The following is an 18676-nucleotide window of genomic DNA, read 5'->3' on the forward strand; positions in this document are numbered from 1 at the left end:
TAAAATTTTTAGTGTTTTTTTTTAAATAGGCTATCTTTGGAAAACGGTATATTTGCTAAAAAAAATATCTGTGCTGAGGGGGTCTGAAAGCAAAAAAGTGTAATAACACAGGGCAAAATCCTTAAAATGTTGCTTTTTAAATATACCTTTAAATAAAACAGGTTGTACAAACTTCAAAACAGGGTAAAATCTTTGAAAAATGTTAATTTTAAAAGGACCGTTAAAAGCAGGGGTAAAATAGGTTTTGCCTTAATTTCATTACCTGTTTGGACGAAACCATATTCATTTTTGTGTTGAAGTGACCCAACAGAAAAACAGGGTAAAATCTTTAAAATTGAAGAGTTTTAAAAGGTGAATTTTAACTTTTAACAAAGCTACTTTGGAAATCGGGTAGATTTGATAAAAAAAACACGATGTGTTCTGAAGGGACTTTACTAGTAAAAAACTTAAAAATAGGTCAGAGTAGATTTCATTAAATTTGAGCTTTAAAAACGAGTACTTTAAAAACAGGGTGAAATCAAAAAAGTGTTTTGTTCTGAAGGGACCTTTACTAGTAGTTAGTTACCTACAACTAATATATGTAAATAAAATTACAATTATGTTCCTATAGTACTATAAAAATGTATCAGCACTACAAGTACAATGGGTCAGTTCTTGATTTCCGCTTTATAAAAAAAACCAAACGAAAAACCTAAAAACTAAGTATTAAGATTTAAAATATAAACTTACTCCTAATTAGCCTATCAAGTCCAATCCGATACATGGTTAAACACTTATTTCGTAAAGTTTTGGCGTTAGCTACTTTTTCCCATTCTTCTCAGCAAAACCAACGCGTTCACGAGTAAGGCGCCAAAGAAAAGACAAGTACTTGAAACGTTTTTTGTTCTGTTCTTGACTGTCGACTTCGTCCTGTATCTCCACGAAATTGTCCAACATCACCATGAAAGCCGCCGTTCTGTTGTAGACCTCTTCATAGAAGAACTTCTCCCTGTGGTATTTTCTAACCGCAGCAAGGATGCATACTTGCCTAAGTTCCTCCTTTTCTTTACAAATTTCGTAGATTTCTCCATCTTCAAGTGCAAAGGTGATCAGTTCGTCGGGACTCAGCTGTCTGGAAAAACGGGAAGAACAAGTTATAACATGTCGAACTGGCCCCGTTCTGGTACTTACAACAACAAGTGGGCTAAGCAGTTTTTGATTTCTCGTAGTTCGGTATCAAGAGGCACATCGAAGATTTTGGAACAGATAGAACCCATTTTTTAACGTTACTGGTGAGGTTGTTGACGCGAAATAAGAAGAAGGTAAGGTGCGATTTGTTTTATAAGGTCGCGTTGCTTGCAATGATAAAGAAGTATTGAATAACTTGATTCGTTGTAATCAACAGATTATAGTAATGGCATTCCAAAGATACTTCACGTAGTCATCAAGTACTAAGTCCAAAAGTAGGTATTACTAATTTGGAAAATATTGGTTCTTGAATTGTATCTATACGTTTTAGGTGCACCTGCTTGAAAATGTTATTTCTAACAATACATTAAAAACTATTCCTTTTCAAATCCTTTAAGTTTACGTAATATCAGTGTTTATAATCCTAAAACTGTAGGAACTGATACACTTAATCAGGATTTACTAATAAAAATTGGTAAAAATGCTGGTCTCCAAATTGCTTCAAAAAACCATGACATTAGACATTTTAACTGTATATGGATCTCTCAACTATTGGTGGTCTTCAAATTCTAGATTTTTTGGAGTAATATATTTATAACTCTGACGATTTAAAGTTTTAAGCATGACAAACTAAAAATCTCAAATTCTATAAAAATATTTTAACAAATATTTTAACGATTTTTAAGTGTTACGTTTACCAGAAGCCACGTTCATAATACCTGCTAATTTAAAATTTTTACAATAATTAGAAGTCGTAGCGTTGCGCTCGCTTCATTTGAAAAAATTGCCCTCGGAATCATTCCGGCCTCATAAAATATGCATACGTTTGATGAATGACTTACGCCGCCATTAATTAATTCAGGGTTGTGTTTCGCCTGCGAAAACAAAGTTTGTCACATTTTTGTTTCTTGCTGCTTGATGAATGTTTAATAATTTATTAAGAACTGTATGGATCAGGGCTTCATTTGACGTTCGCTGTATTTATCTTCATTTGCTTTGCGAGCTAAATCGTAGAGAAAAATTTAATTTGAGAAATGTTTTCAATTTTCTTTATTCGCAGTCGTTCAGATAAAAAGATAGAGGAACACAGATTCCCTACACTCGCTTGTTTCGAACCTTAAATTAATTTTAGAAACAGGAAAGCTGCATTGCAGTTTAAACTCGGCGAGACTCGTATTATATTCGTCTTATGTTTGCAATCGTCAGAACTTTGAAAATTGCTGCATTTTTAAATTTAATTTTTTTTACGCGAGTCTTACAACTCGGATTGCTTGATCGTTTGAATAAATAACAACGAGACGCCGGAAACGACCTACATTTATACATGAAGATTTTTATTTACATGTTGCTAAAAAGTAACTTAGAACACTAGCTTGCCACAGAAAATTTACAATTAATGCAGTTGCCGCTTTCGTTTAACATGATGTGAACTACCCTAAAGCGAGGTTGTCTTTATCAGATCATAAATTGGCATTGTAATGTCAGTTTGACAATTTGATTATAACCCCTATTTCGACGAGGCGGCAAAAGCCGGCAACGCTTGCGGTGTGGCTTTTTGTGATGCTCGAAACGAACATTATATTAATTTGACCCTATTGTTTCAAACTTGGATATTAACATAACAAATTTGTGCTGGTTGAAAAATTCAAATGCGTTTTCAACTGCAAAGCAAGCTCAATATTGAACAATTCATCTTGTATCCTCGAGCCAAAAGTCAATGGGTCGTTTGGGATACATAAGTTACTGCAGATTAATAAATTCAGAATGTATTGTTAAATGCGAGACAAAAAGACTTCTAAGATTTTCGGTATTTTACAAAATGATCCTTGAGGCACGAATTTCCACATTTAGGAGTATGTTTCTAATGGGGCACCCGATACTTTATGAAAAAACACTTTAAAAGAACCTCCCCTGCCTACAAAATAATAGTACCTACTTAAATGTAAATATCTCCGAAAGTAGTCATTTGCGCACTAATTCAATGTCGTCTTCGTGATCAGGGGGTGTTTTTACGGGGTGTCCATGACAGTTTTTTGCTGAAAGCTCGTAGGACTTAATCTAAAAAAGTACACAAGATTGTGTTTGTATGTAGAGTACAGTAGCTGTATGTTTTTTTTTATTGATGTAATGACGTGTAATTTCGGTAAACGTTTTCGCAGGGCTTGTCAAGGAAGTCCGTTAGTTAGGGTATCATTAAAGAATTATGTATTAAATCGAAAAACTAAAATATTCCAAACTACGAAAATGAAAACTCATCAGTTTTACTGGTTGCCTATTTACATCCAAAATAAAACAAAAACTATTAAAAAAGAAAACAATTGAAGTAGAAGGTATAATATAAAGAAGGTACAAATACAAATTAGACAAGAAAAATAAGGAGCCTTTGCCCAGCATAGAATTAAATTTTACTTTAATAATAATTATTATTCTGATTGATGCATATATCGAAATCAGTAATAAAAATATATAATCTAAAATGGATGAAAAAGGCAGAGTTTGTTTTTTATTAGATTGTATGAACTGTCGTTCTAATCAAAGTACTTATAAATAAGAAGATCTTGGGATTTCAATAGACGGCAAAGACAGTGCAGGGACGAAGTCGAAGACATTGGTATAAGCGAAAGCATTATTGATAATATACATACCTCTGCAAGAAAAATGCAGGTGTTTTTAATTATGCGTTGGGTACTCCTCGATAAAATGAATCACCTTTAACCTTCAAAAATGGTATACGTGTGGTATTAAACGATTGTTTAAAATTTTAGTTTTTCTTACTAAATCATCTATAAGTTCACCAAACTTTTTTCAATTACTTTTTATTTGAAAAGTACAGTTCCAGTTAATTATATTCAGAATTTCATAAAAAAATCATCCATTTATGTATATAAAAGAATCGCTGAGCAAATCCTTTGCTGAAATGAAGCTGATATTTTGTGCTTTTAAAAGAGGCTGAAAATTTGTTAAAGTATTGATTTGTTCTGAACGGGTGCACGAACACGAAATAATTTCGCAATTTTTCTGTTGATTAATTTTTCACACTTTTATTATCTGTTCGCTTTGTCTCTGCGATTCTTGCATTATTAACCCGTTCTTCGGACTGGAATTTAAATCTAAAAAAATGAACCTAAAACATTCGTTCTTTGGCTTTAGGTGTCCGCATTTATTAGTTAACTCATCTTCAAAAGTGAAATTTTCAAAAATACGTCATGCAGTTGTGTTGTATTTTTTATATTAAAATGAAGGTTTACCTGTGCCCCACTGACTACTTAGTGTGTTTTTCGGTCACTTTCAGATAATTGAAACTTTCTGAAAACCAATTTTAGCAGATTTTATTTTTATATGTTATAGGTTGATTTGTAGAATTTTGTATTTTTATGATTTTTTGTGGGTCTGGGCGGATTCAAGTGTTCGTGGTTTGTGCGCGGTTTAGAAGGAAAGTTATTTTTCGTTGTTTTAAAGAAAATATAGACTTTTAGCAATATTCGAAGGAATTTTAGCATTTCAATTAATTTTTTGTGTGAATATTGGCAAAGTCGCTGCATGCGAAATTCGAATAACTCCAGTTCGACTACCTGCTGCTATTCAAACGAGAAATTCGCCGCGGTAGTCAGGAAAGCTGCGAACGCATCGGCGGGAGATTTCCTCAAAGGGGAAACCGCGTGATTATTTTGCGGCAAATGTCAAATGTCACCCTTCGATTAAGAGTTCAAAGATGAAAATTTTTTCATGTAGAGGCACAAATGTACACTTGTTGCTGTATTTTAGGATGTTTTAAGGTGGACCTCAGTGTATATCGATCTTATTTTCATGAGTTGTACGTGCAACAAGTACGCCTGCGCAATGAGGAAGTTGTTTTCCCGATTGAATCTTGAAAATTGTCCAGTTTTCCACAGTCTTCGTCTGTGTATCGTGTTGATGTTACCTATCTTTGAGAGAAAATTTTCGTCATATAAACATGTAAGCAAGTTGCATGATCCGAGCATGACTTTGAGCACGATTTAATTTTTACGGTCCGAATTTGAATTTAGACGCTTGTTTCATTCATGGATTTGCGTTTTTCGAAAAATTTTCCAAAATATTTCGCTCGAAAAAATGTTTTTGTTCAATTAAATGTAGATCAGCGGCGAGGCACATCCGTTCAGTTTTGAACCCGGCTTTTGCGTAAAAATAACTCAATTTTACAGCAATTTCACTTAATTTATCGATTTGAAATTTGCGTTCAATTGCCTTTGTCGCTGATGAATTTTAAATTCGGAGTTTAGAGGGAATTACACAAATAAAGGACTTTCGGTTTATATTTATGGATCTTGGAAACTCAATTATTAATCGTCATAATTTAATTGCGCCGAAACTTTTTGTTTCAAACTCTCTCAAACTTGATAATTAATTAAGTAAATACAGCTTTCATAGCTCATAATTAGTGAAATTGATATTTTAGCCTACGCTTTTGGAAGTTGTTTCACAGCCGACTTTTCCTTCAAAACCTGACAACCGCTCTTTTTTCCAGGAGTAAAGAAACTTAAAGATGTTGAGTCCAAAAATGCAAAGAACTATTCGCGTCAATGAGAATCAGCTGATAATGTTATCAGAAAGGGCTCACTATGACCACTCGCAAGCCGGCTATTTGCATAAGAGATCAGCAGACAGCAGTAAATGGCAACTGAGATGGTTCGTGCTTTACCAGGTAGGCAAATACCGATTTATAATTCATACCCTATATTGCCCGCATGCACGTGCTCCTTTTTGCGTTCGACTCCCAATAAAATAAATCTAATAAAAATCAATTTACTTATAACGAACGGGCTTTAAACTCGAATAAAAATTCATTTTATGTTAAGGAAAAATGTAATTTCGCTTCAGAAGCTTCCGAAACTTTGATAGGCAATAAATCGAGCCAGCAACAGTTTGATTTATTCTTCAGACGCGACATTGCCAAACTCGATTACAAAAAGCGGCAACGCCGCATATTTTAATAAACCGGTTTCCAATTTCGATTTTTGATTTCGCGCCCCCTCGATATACACTTTCCGCCCGTTCTTCAATTTCTCGAAACGCGACTTGCAAATTTTGATTAATGATTCTCGCTTACACTGGAAGGGAAAGTATCTCATCTTTGATTTTCGATAACGCATCCGAGAATCTATAAAACTTCACAATGCGCGTTTCGAATATCCCCCGCGATAAGGTAATAGCTGCCTGTAAGACATCGCGGGAAAGGCAAGCAAAGATCTTGAGTTACATGTTTTCCGACAAGATTGTTTGCGGAATCCAGTTACGACGGTTATTTGCCATAAATAATTACTCCTGAATATGATGAAGCGGAACTTCTTATCAGCGTGACAAATGTTATCACATTTCAGGTGCGCGTCGTTACGACTTCGATACAGCCAAACTTACGCGAACTTCAATCACTAACTAAAAAAAGAACAAACAGATCTATGTTTGCTCTTTACACAATTTTCAAAGAAATAACGGAAGCCGCATAAAACGGCTACCAGAAAATGCTCACTTTTTAAAGGCTATTTCTGAATTCTCTGTGACGTTAAAGAACGGTTTGGTGATGTATTCTGTATGAACATTTTAGGGAAAGGTGGGAAAACGGGGTACCATGGTTAACGAAGGCATACAAATTTAGCTTCAACTTGTCTTACTAATGTTGCAGGATGGAAAGAAATACGTCGTCGTGCATGGATGGAAGACTAAAACATCAAAAAATTGTACATATATGCAAAAAAATGTGTTTTATTGTAACCTGAATCTTAAGTACTCCGTTTTGCCCCACCTTTTCCTACTAACACACCTAAATCAACCATTTTGCTACTTCTCACTACTGTACGATACAAAAATTTGCGTGTTTCGCTCAATTTTTTACTTTTTGCTGGGGAGTATTGTGCCGACTTGAAAAAAAAAAGTTATTCTAAAACGGCAAAAATATTCTCAGTCGTTACCAAGTTTGTTACAAATAAGTTAATACGTTCCTACGTTTGCCAGTTTTTTAAAACAAAAATGAAGAAATTACTCACAACCACTCACGTAATTTCGTTTTAATACGTCGAATGCTTAATATTATACCTGTCTAACTACGGTACTACAAAACTAATTAGGCCTTGAACTATTGATTGATCATTACTAGAAATGCGGTGTTAGCACAGAGCTTATATAAATTTGAGGTTGCCATGTTTAAGCATGTTTAATCTCATAAGATTAATTGAGAATTTATTATTAACACGAAATTGACACTCTAAAACTTAAATGCCTGGATACACGAAGGAATTAGGGGGTTTGTTACGACAGGAGCTGTCGAATGTGAGTACGTACAAATTTAAAAAATTACAACAAGAACGTGCTGAATTTTTTGAGTGTAGGTCGAATGAAGTAAAAAAATCACAAAAAGGAATGAAACTCTGTAAAACAACAAATTTATAATAACGTTTTTAAAACTACGAAAGAAAGTTTGCTTTTTGTTCAGAATTTACTTTATTTTTCCTTTGTACCACTTTTTTAGCGTTTTCAAGACTTTTATTCTTTTTTTTATCGCCTTGTTTAATGTGTACATATTGAGCGTTGCTGAAGATGATTTTTTCTTCAACGATAATTCAAACGAACTTTATTCCTGTGCAGCAGTCTGTGACAAATTTATTTCAGTTTTTGCTATTAGTAACAATACATTCTTTTTGAATTTTATTTTTTAAATATTAAACGACATATACAATAAAAGGATAAGTGTTTAAAGGTCAAATTTAACAGAAAATTCGCAAAAAAAGAGACAAAGTTATGAATTACACTACAGATCTTGATATTTTAAACAAAGTGAACACGCAACATTTTGTAGTTAGTGAGAGGGATAATTGTACGTTTTTTTTTTTTGCTGTGTTAATGGACTTAATACCAGTAACGTTATTGTTGTGTCAGATTTTTAGAACAATACAACAATTTTGACAATTTTGTGCCTTAGAAGCAAAGCATTACTAAACCATTACAACACCATTTTGGTACTTATTTTTCAACGGGCGAACTCTGTGTAACGCAGAGGAGTCGAAAAACTCAAAATATTCCGACCGGAGTTAATATCTTGCATAAATCTGGAAATTCCTGAAATAATATTCGGTTTACTCTTGAGATGTTTTGTGTTATTACAACAGCTTTAAGTTCTTGCGTTAGGACTCGAGGCTTGCATTAAGTTGTGGTTCCGAACACAACTATGAAAACTTTACGGCACTTGTGCTCTCTCTTGTTACAAATTTTGCTTTTCTTTGCAGAACCTCTTATTTTATTACGATTCCGAAAACTGTCATCGACCTAGTGGTGTCCTGCTTTTGGAAGGATGCTACTGCGAACGCCTCATCACCACGGGCAGCGCTTCGAAAAGCAAAGATGGCTCCGAAAAACAGGTCAGTCAAAAATAATCATACTCAATTATCAATTCCGACTCCACCTAACTTTCCGAGGGATTATTAAATTGCGGACGTTTTGATTAAGCCACTCATTCGCATAATTAAAAAGTGGTTAGTCCGCGGCTCGTCGAAGATAATATAGAAAAGTTCTAAAACCGAAAGTAGACGCTTTTACTGGCGTCATAAAAGCTACCATAAATTGCGCATCATACTCATCATGAGTAATTACTATAAAAACTGTTACCAGAGTGTAGTACACACATTAAGCAACGCTAACTTCTTACTCGATATTGGCACGTCCGCCAGAGTTAATTAAATTTGACGCATTAAGAACTCAAAGTTCTGAAATGGGTAATCCGCAACGTCGGGAAGTTTGACACATTACTAGATGACCAAACGTGTCCGAAAAACGTATTTCAGTCCGTGATCCGTCTCATAAGAAAAAATATGTAGTCTTTTAGCTCTAGTGGTACCGAGGGTTCCGACCGCTGGAAAAAGTCTCTCGTTTTTACTTTTTAGTGGGGAGTATTGTGGTGGCTCAATTTATAAAACTCGTATTAAAGGCAGCCACTCTGCAATTTTGAAAAATTATCGTGGAAGGTTATTAAAGTGTCGTGTTGCGCTGTTCAGTAAGCCGTTAAATTTGACTTTTATCGGATGCTGATCACACCCGGTATACGGAATAGAGAGTACTAATGGTATCTAGCGAAAATCAATTGACTTATTTATGTTTATTGTCCCTCTGCGTTCTGTGTTTGGAAACAATCATCTATTTAATAAGAATTTTTCACTTCTTTCCCTCCAAGGTATCGGATTATTGAGTAAAGCAGAGAAACGTGCTAGAAGATTATTAAATGGCCTCTTTTGTTCTCCTGGGAATATACGTCGAAGCTGACTTCTTTGAAATTTCTGCTAGCGTTTATTGTTAAAGTGTGTCTGAGCTGAATTGTAGAAAACTTTGATACACAATATACTTATCGGTAATAAAATATTAAAGCAGTAACTTTTTTCTTTGCGTCAAAGTTTTTCAGCTGAAGGTTTTTTACGCACTCGCTTCAATAATTATATCCCAGCTGGAAAAGCACTCTTTTGCATTTTGATCGAATTGCTTTGAGTCCCTTCTGTCCTCCATTATCGTCACATTATTCGATACAACTTTATCGAGTGGATGGCTGTGAAGGTTTTCCACGTGTAGATTACGAAAGTAGAAGTTCATTTCATTAAAAATGAAGCTCGTGGCAAAGCAATCAAAGAATGGTGACGTTCGAAACACAAAAACAGTACATGAGAATATTAAAACTGTCAAGAGAAAATATTTTCATTTGGGAATATGAAAATCTCGAGTGTTTTTCATTAAATTTGGGACGTCTCACTTTATTAAGCCGAAGCATGAGAAATCTCTTATTAAAATTTAAATTAAAAAAATAGCTGAACAGGATTTCGAATATTTACGACTTTGTTTATTTACTGAAGCTTCAAATCTGACAAGAGAGTCGAGATAAAGAGTTTTTATCGTCTCGTAGAGGTACGGATTTACCTTCAAGTATTTAGCTTTCTCGTTTTATAGACTTCGGATTAGTTCGTAACTGTACTCAGTGAATGTTTTACTACCGCCATCTATTAAAAAACACAAAACCGGTTCACTCTTCACCGAAATTGGTCCATAGCATCATCGCAGAGCGGAGAAGTTAATTTGACCGTTCTGTAGCTCACTATTAGGGCCAGATCATCAAAAATAATTAGATATTACAACTTTCCGTTCTTTTTACCGATTTCGCTTTTCATCTTTTTATTTGCTCGATTACACAAAAGAACCAGTATTACATTTATCAAGACCATTATCTCAAACGAGGCATAAGACTGTTGAGATAAAGGGCTGTATATCATACGTATGTATGTTGCTGATCCTCGATATATTTCAAAAAACCGATGATTTTACAAATTTTTCGTTTATTTATTTATTGATTAGCGCTGGTATTGTAGCACGATATGGTTTCCTAGCCGAGCGATTAAACTACCAGTGGTACCCGGTGGTCAACAAGTTTATATATCGATTTGTAGTACTCATATCCGACCAGTTCGTACCAAAGCGATAACCCGTCGGCAAACACACTCTTATACACTTATCGATTTTGGGTGTATATCTGGTAAAAAATCGTAGGGAAAGATTTTTCCCTCGCTGTGCTGTAGAACGGAAGTAGTCACTAGATTATTTCTTTGTTAATTTTTGCTGTGAATATGCAAGTAAAATAAAGACTTCAAACAGGGGCAGTGTTTTCGGATGATAATCAGGGTTGGGTCGGTATGCATATATGTATGAAATGATCCACACGAAATATTAGCTTTGTTATAGCCGTGTCCATATAACACTTTAATTCCGCTAGTTTGCGGTTTCTCCTTACACGGCGTGGACGAATTTTCGAGTGAGGTTTAATAGAATAACAGCGGATAACTGGAAGACGCGAGCTGAAACTTTAAGCCCAAGATTTACAATACTGCTCAGGATAGTCGCAAAGCTACCATTTAAGGTGATCGAATTCTTTCCACGTAATTATTGGCTCCATAAAAACAACGACAAGAGGCAGACTCTGGAAAAAACAATTTCTCTCAGCTGTTAAAAATACGAAAAATGTACGATAAGTGCTGCGGCAGATGTGGTTTTGCAACCCTTTGGACCAATACAATTTAGCTGTTACAGCATTCATAAATGAGTAACGCCTAATTCGCAATTCTGCCGCATGAAAATAGAAACAATGCAGAGCTTTTATATGTGATAAATTATGCACAATTGCGCTAGAATTAAGCCTTGTTTGTGCGTGTTTGCGCTAGTCACCAATCAAGACCTTGTCATGGATCTGCCGCGAATTTAGTACACAACAATTTTTGATTTTAATTTAATCAACTGCGAAGTTTGTGTGTGTTGTATGAAAATGTTGACGAACTGCGGTGACAAATTTTGCTTTTGAGTGGGGAGTATTGTGTCGATCCGATTTGTGAAATTTTCACAATACGTGTTTTTAAAAGCTACAGGCATGCAAAGCTTTTATATGTAATAAATTATGCATAAGTGTGCTAGAATTAAGCGTTGTTTGTGCGTATGTGCTCGCTCATCGCAAATACTTCAAAACCTTGTCAAGGATCCCTTATGAATTTAACACACTAGAATCCGCCCGTGTTGTCTGAAATACGAAAAAACCCCTGTGATCGCTACCCACACGGTTGATGTTATTACCAAAAAAAGTTTTGCTCCGAAACATAATTTCCACTCTTTGCAGGGCGCTGATACGAGCTAACACAAAAAGCAAGTATTTAATGAGAAAATAAAGTGTCCATTTTTATTTGCCACTTAACAAGTTTTGCCGTTGATGATAGCTCCTTTGCTCCGTTGATGAGAAAAAGTGTAAAAGGTAACGTAACGCGTCCATACTTCGTGCTAAGGAAATATTTTTATCGAGTTGTGTAGCGGTATTTTTAGTTATCTACTTGAGGAAATTAGGCTTCGAGAACCTCAATTATGGAGAGTTCTGTCGTTTGTGGGGTAATGTTTGGGTTTATTGATTTGACGTTGAACGAGTGTCGCTGGAATTAAAATTCTAAAAATGAATATCTTTGAGAGTCGTTCGGTAATCTACAGGTGGTGAAAGTTATTTAAAATGGAGAAATGAGGTGAGTTGAATAGAATAAAATTAAAGACGGTGTCAAATGTCGACATTCGAGATCGTTTTGTGAAAAGCTTTCGATATCGCCAGAAATTGCCTCCTTGATGCATACTTTATTATAATCTCGATCGAATTCCTCCTCTTGTTACTAACATAATATGTATTAATTCTATTTTGCATAATTTATTCTTATGGGTATCGACAACTTTAAAAAATGTTTTTCAAGGTTCTTACGCGACATATTTTTACAGTGTATGCTAATTAACTTTGAAATTAATAACACGCAACACTATTATTTAATCTGTTGGGCAAAAAACGCCGACTTTAACAAATAAATAAAATAGGAAAAGCACTACAAGAGTCTCTTTTATCAAAGCCTTTGCAAAATACGAACACTCCGCATAAATATTTCAGGAGTGGTAATGTGACCTAAACATACCCTTAGTTATTTATTAACGGTTCCCTTTACTCCGACCCACTTAAAAATTACTTTAGCATCATTTGCATTGCTTTGTCGGGCCGTAATTGATTTAGGATATTAAAATTTACCTTGAAAATTTTAACACTAATTGATAACTTCAAAATTCGAGTTATTTTCCATAACAGAATTATTCTTTGTACATAATTTAAACTTAATCCACTTCCCGCTCACAATAAAGCAAGCGAAAAACCAAATTTCGTTCACGTCAAACTTCAACTTGAAGCAATTAACACAGAGATGAAGTATTTTAGTTGAGATAGAAATTTTAATAATAGGGATCAAACTAATCACCTACTCGGGTGTAAATTCGACGTAATTTTCCAGATTATGGGAAGGATTATCTCGTACCTGTGGCTACACTCCGAACCCGAAATTCTCAATCATGTCATGCTAATTTAAGATTGTGCGAAGCGATATTCTGTTTACAAAAAATGGAAATTCTAGTTAGCATATTGATCGAACGAGTCAATTCTATTTTCTCATCTTTCATAGAGTAATTTACCATCGGGTTCCCTCTAGCGGTTTTAGTTCATTAGAACCGATATCGAGAACTTCTGATGGAGTGCAACAGATTTAACGAGCGCTAATGCTGCTGATTAAGTTTAGTTTACCGTTAAATAAACAGCCGCAGAGTTTAGAGGTGCAGTATACGCCGACAAGCACGATATGGCGGCACACTCTGACACTGCTGTTTCACAGGAGAGTATGAATAAAATTTTGTTCATCGTTCAGGTATTACTGCGTCCGTTGTATACTCGCTTTCACGAAGCGAGGTTTACAGCGTCCGACGTATACACAACTTGAACGACAGTAAAACATACATGTGGTTGAAAGTAATGATGGAGCCCGTCCCAAATTCTGCATTTTCGTGTTTGGCGCAGCTGGGTGGGGGTCGGAGCGGATTATAGGTTAAATAAAGAATTCATTACGTTTAACAATAAGCTCTCTTCAAATGATTGATTTTCCGCGACCTACAAAATGAGCTTGTACATTTCACGATTACTCCGTTATTAATTGACTCCGTTTCTTTTCCTCTTTGTTCTGTAAACATCAGTTGACAAATACTGACACCCCGAATGACTTGCTTTATTTAAGAAGTTGGAATTCTCTCTGCTGCGAACAAAATTGAAACTGTTTTGTGCAGGGAACAATAAACGCCTGTGGAGTTGTTTAACATTCGCTTTTGAGTGGACAAACTTTAATCATGGCAAACAGAAAACAATTTCACAGGAAGTGCCAGCAACTTTTTTATAGTCGTTTGAATAAAATATGCCTAGTTCGAATCCCTTCTCTGCTTAGTTAATAATAGATTACCACTAATCAACAACGATAGAGAAATAAAATCGAAGCTTTCATCTACGAAACGGTATAAATAATTCACCGGCTTGAAATATTCAAAGTGGAAAAGTGCTAAAGTCGCGGCGAAAAATTCAAACATCGAACAAGATGAAAAACTGACTACACAAATCTGTTTTTCCGACTTCTAGAACACGAGTCGCTGGAATTTATTATCTGTTGAAATGCAATTTTATCGAGTGATAATTACATTCCCTGAGAAAAATTTCAACCTGAATCATCGTGGCACACGACGCGAAAATCACATACAGGAATGACGCACCGCATTCACATTTCTACGTTTCGCACGACCACACGGAAAAAGTATTTGTGGAAAACTATACGACAAACGGAAAAAATACAAAACACTTGAGTTTGAAATCCAAGACTGTATTTCCACGAAAAACGGATTTCCATGTTTTTATTAAAATTTGAGATAATTATTTATGTTACCAAGAACAATGACTCTTTCATTTGTTGTGTGTAAATATGTTATCGAAATAAGTCTACACATGTTAAAAAATAAAGACAAAATGTAGCCCCGCCCACCCACCCTGTCTCAATTGTGATGATTTTTTTATTCATCGTGAGCCAAGAGGACGAAGCTTAACTGCAAAATCCTTATTTCTCTACGTATATTAACAAAAAAAAAAGCCAAAGATTAAGCCCCACCCATAAATGCCCTCATCTAAATAGTAAAGAAGGTTCTATTCGTTGGTAGACCTAGGGGCGGGGTCTAATTGCAAAATCCATATTTTCTTACAAAAATTTACCATTTTAAACGTACTAAGTTTCTAAGAATAAAGAAATCATCACAACTGAGATGGGGTGGGTGGGGTTCATATTTTGCCTTTTTTCTTAATATACATGGTATTTAATTTCTTGTAGAGAAATAAGTATTTTGCAGTCAAGCTCCGCCCCCTTGCTTAACGGCGAATTAAAAAAATCATCACAATTGAGACAGGGTGGGTGGGCGGGCTTACACTTTGCCTTTTCGTTTTAATATTTGTGGACTTCTTTTCACAAGATGAAACTTAAAATATGTTTAAAATGGAAAATTTGTATAAGGAAATATCGATATTTCCTTGCAGAAATGTACCATTTTAACCATGTTTCTAAGTTTCTTGTTGTGAAAAGATGGCTGTGTATATTAAGAAAAAAAAGGGCAAAATATAAGCCCCGCCCACCCGCCTTATCTCTATTCTGATGATTTTTTCTTATTGGTATAGGAATACTACGAGTATGTACATTAAAAAAAATAAAGCCAAAGATTAGGCTCCACCCATACCTGCCCCGATTTAAATAGTAATGAAGTTTTCATTCGTTGACAGACTTAGGGGCGGTGCATATTTGTAAAATCCATATTTCCTTACAAATATTTATTATTTTGACCGTGTTTAAAGTTTCTAAGAAAAAAAATCATCACAATAGAGATGGGGTGGGCGGGCGGGGTTTATATTTTGGCTTTATTGATTAATATACATAGAATTTGTTGAACAACACGATACTCAAAAACATGTTTTTAATGTCTTGTAAAGAAATAAATATTTTGCAGTTAAGCTCCGCCCCCTTGGTTCACGACGAATAAAAAAAATCATCACAATTGAGATCGGGTGGGTGGGCGGGCTTACAATTTCCTTTCACAAATGTACCATTTTAATGATGATTTAAGTTTCTTGTTGTGAAAAGATGAGTGTGCATATTAAAAAAAAGGGAAAATATAAGCCCCACCCACCCGCCCTATCTCTATTCTGATGATTTTTTTATGCGTCGTAAGCCGAGGGGCTGAGATTAATTGTAAAATCCTTATTTTTCTACGAGAAATCACCATATGAAATGTGTTCTTAAGTAATCGTGTCATACAAAAAAACTACATGAATTAATAAAAAAAGAAAACCAAATGAGAGGCCCCACCCATCCGAGGGGCGGAGCGTAACTGCAAAATTGATATTTCCCTATACAAATTTACCATTTTAAACATATTTTAAATTTCTTCTCGTGAAAAGATGACTACACATATTAAGAAAAAAAAGGCAAAATATGTGTGATTGCGAACAAATAAAAACAAGACTCGCTTAAAATGTGCTTATGGATATATTATTTGTCAAACCGAAGCAGCTGCGTGCCATATTATAGAAATCTTGTAGAAATGTGTAATTTGTGGTCGTGCCAAACAAATTTTCTCAGTTAACTTGATTCGAAACCCCCGTCGACAGCGAAACGTTCTTGCTCGTGTGAGCAAATAGTCTTTTTGAGTTATATGAAGTAAAATGAGGTACGAATTTCGTCGGGACGTTGTGCCCCTAATTTCCAATTTTCCGCCTTTGTAAATACCGAAAATATTTGAATAATATATAATTTGTTGATTTACTAGTGCGTATTCATTGCCTTAAAATAACATTTTATTCTGTTTGCTAATTAATGAAACAGCTACTTTTCAATATTTACGGATTCTGCGAGTGAACAATACCGGTACCCTCTTGTCGATTTGTTTTGTCGTAATAATTAGCGAATTTCGGGTGGATGATTCGACTTAATTACTGTGATTTTGTACGGATTTAATCCTCATGCTTATTAATTCTATTCTAAATAGGATCCAATTATTTATTATAGTAAATACAGTCGAGCTGGTAATCAGAAATCATGTAAGCTTATTAATTATCCAAAATTTTCAGCTTCGACACCCCAATTTTTGGTCTTAATTAGCTTTAATTATATTTTAAACAAGCAAGGAAGCTTGGTAATTATAATTAACATCTCAAGGTCGCAGCTGTCAACCCTTCATTTTGTTACCCTTTTGTGGAACAATATGGCGACTATCGACCGAGAATGGGTTATTAACCCCTTCAATAAAAAAAGATAATTATTGATCCCATAAGCAACTATTTTTACCTGAAGAGTAAAACGTTTAAATACAGAGCTATAAATTCTTGCCTCAAACCACAATTGTGCAAATTAATCCGAATCATTCAACTGGGTAAGCGGAAAATCGCTTTGGCTTTTTCCCATAGCATTTCATAGTGAAAGTGCTGAAACTGAAAATCGCCGCAGAATAAAGAAAACGAATGAATCGTTAAAGCCTTTAGATTAATTAAGATGTGTACGGAGTTTCGTAAGTGAATATACTCAAAGCGAAACCTAGCGGCGGCGGCGGCGAAGAAGATGAGAGGAAATATTGGAAACTATATCTAAATTAATTCAGTTGTGGCGTATTCGGTTCGAATTTACTAAATCATTTACACTAGCTCTAAATTGACGTCGGTGGCTTCTAGTGACGTCATAAAACGCGCTTGTTTATAACATGTTCATAAAGGACCCCGGGCGAAATGGCAGAACGCTCGGTTCCATTATTCGATATAATATTACACAAAATAAAAGTTTTTTCTTTTCAAACTTGTACAATTTAGATTCGAAAAGAATAGAAAATGTCGTGTCGTTACCTACGATAAAGTGTCACCGACGGAATTTGCCAGAGTTTCAAACCCCAGTAATTTATTCACGAGTTAGTTAATCTCAGGCTAGGTATCATGTTTTGGGAAGACGTTCAAAATTCTATTTATATTCATCGAGTTGTGGGGCATTTAGTTCGAATTTACTAAATCATTTACCCTAGGTCTAAATTGAGTCGGTGGCTTCTGGTGACGTCATAAAAGTGACTTCTTTACAACATGCACATAAAGGACTTTATGCAAAATAGCAGCACATTAAAAATTCAAACGTCCTCATCGCGCGCCGGTTTTACTATCGGCGCAAAAATAAAAACTTTTCCCGTTAAAACGTTAAAACTTTATGCGAAAATGACGTTCATTTGATTGGCTATTGTGCTGCAGGTAGTTGCGGACACCAAAGATCCGTTTCGATCAAAGGTAACGTCATGATGCGGTACATTAGAGTCCATTATCAACGTGGAATATTCAAAGGTTTCTGGTCGACTCTCTGCGAAAGTTAAAAAAGAAAAGTAATCGCTAACCTTTCGGGTCGACGGCAATAGCCTATTACCAATTGATTATTTGGTAGTAAACTATTATAGCATGCATAATTAAATAGTAATCAGCGGCCTAGCTTAGCTTACATGCCGTGATGCGGATGCTGAGTGGGATCGATACAGAGCTAAAAATAATATAACCTGGTACTGGTATTCCACTCTTCTTATCCCTTCGCCTTTTTTCTTTTCCTCCATCATGCACAATGCAACAGTCCCAACAGGTACTCACAAGAGTAAATTTTCAGATCACCTTCCCTTTTCCTCGATTCATTCACGAGGAAAAATAAAATTTTCGAAGATCGACGCAACACAATTCATACTTTATTTAGTAACTCGCTAGAAAATTCATGGAAGAGAGATTGGAAATTGTAGCGGTATGCAACCACTTGTATAATTTATTCCATCTAAATTTCACGCGGAAAAAGTAATTTCACAGATTTCTACTACGTTTAGGTTAAGAAACTCTGCAATATAATCCAGTGACGTCCGCTTTATACTTAATCAAACTGTGAAAACCTATACACAAAACGATACTTTACAACATAATTATTTTGAAATAAGTGACATCTTGATATTCAACATGGTCAATTTTAACTTCAAACTACATTTTTTTTTACTGTGACGATTTATTACCGACACCCATTATGTCTGCCAA

The 18676-nt window shown here is 35.1% G+C and overlaps 2 protein-coding genes across 2 annotated transcripts in view; one reads left to right on the forward strand and one right to left on the reverse strand.

Moving 5' to 3' along the window:
* Positions 1-656: 656 nt before the first annotated feature.
* LOC135141191 (uncharacterized) lies at positions 657-1271 on the reverse strand. Its single transcript, XM_064072047.1, has 2 exons — positions 1171-1271; positions 657-1111 (listed from the first exon to the last, which is right to left on the reverse strand). Exons 1-2 carry the CDS (start codon positions 1254-1256, stop codon positions 799-801), a joined length of 399 nt encoding a protein of 132 aa, XP_063928117.1. The 5' UTR covers positions 1257-1271; the 3' UTR covers positions 657-798.
* A 3765-nt stretch (positions 1272-5036) lies between these two features.
* The window catches only part of LOC135141700 (ras-specific guanine nucleotide-releasing factor 2-like), a 32290-nt gene continuing 18650 nt past the window's right edge, over positions 5037-18676 (forward strand). Inside the window, exons 1-3 of the mRNA XM_064073022.1 lie at positions 5037-5124; positions 5675-5851; positions 8427-8558. Of these exons, the coding sequence (XP_063929092.1) occupies positions 5693-5851; positions 8427-8558 (291 nt within the window). The 5' untranslated portion in view covers positions 5037-5124; positions 5675-5692. The remainder of the gene's footprint in view (positions 5125-5674; positions 5852-8426; positions 8559-18676) is intronic.

This window comes from Zophobas morio, unplaced genomic scaffold, assembly GCF_036711695.1.
Source record: "Zophobas morio isolate AGI-343-1 ecotype UQ-CSIRO unplaced genomic scaffold, CSIRO_AGI_Zmor_V1 ptg000044l, whole genome shotgun sequence".
In the NCBI taxonomy this organism is placed as follows: Eukaryota; Metazoa; Arthropoda; class Insecta; order Coleoptera; family Tenebrionidae; genus Zophobas; species Zophobas morio.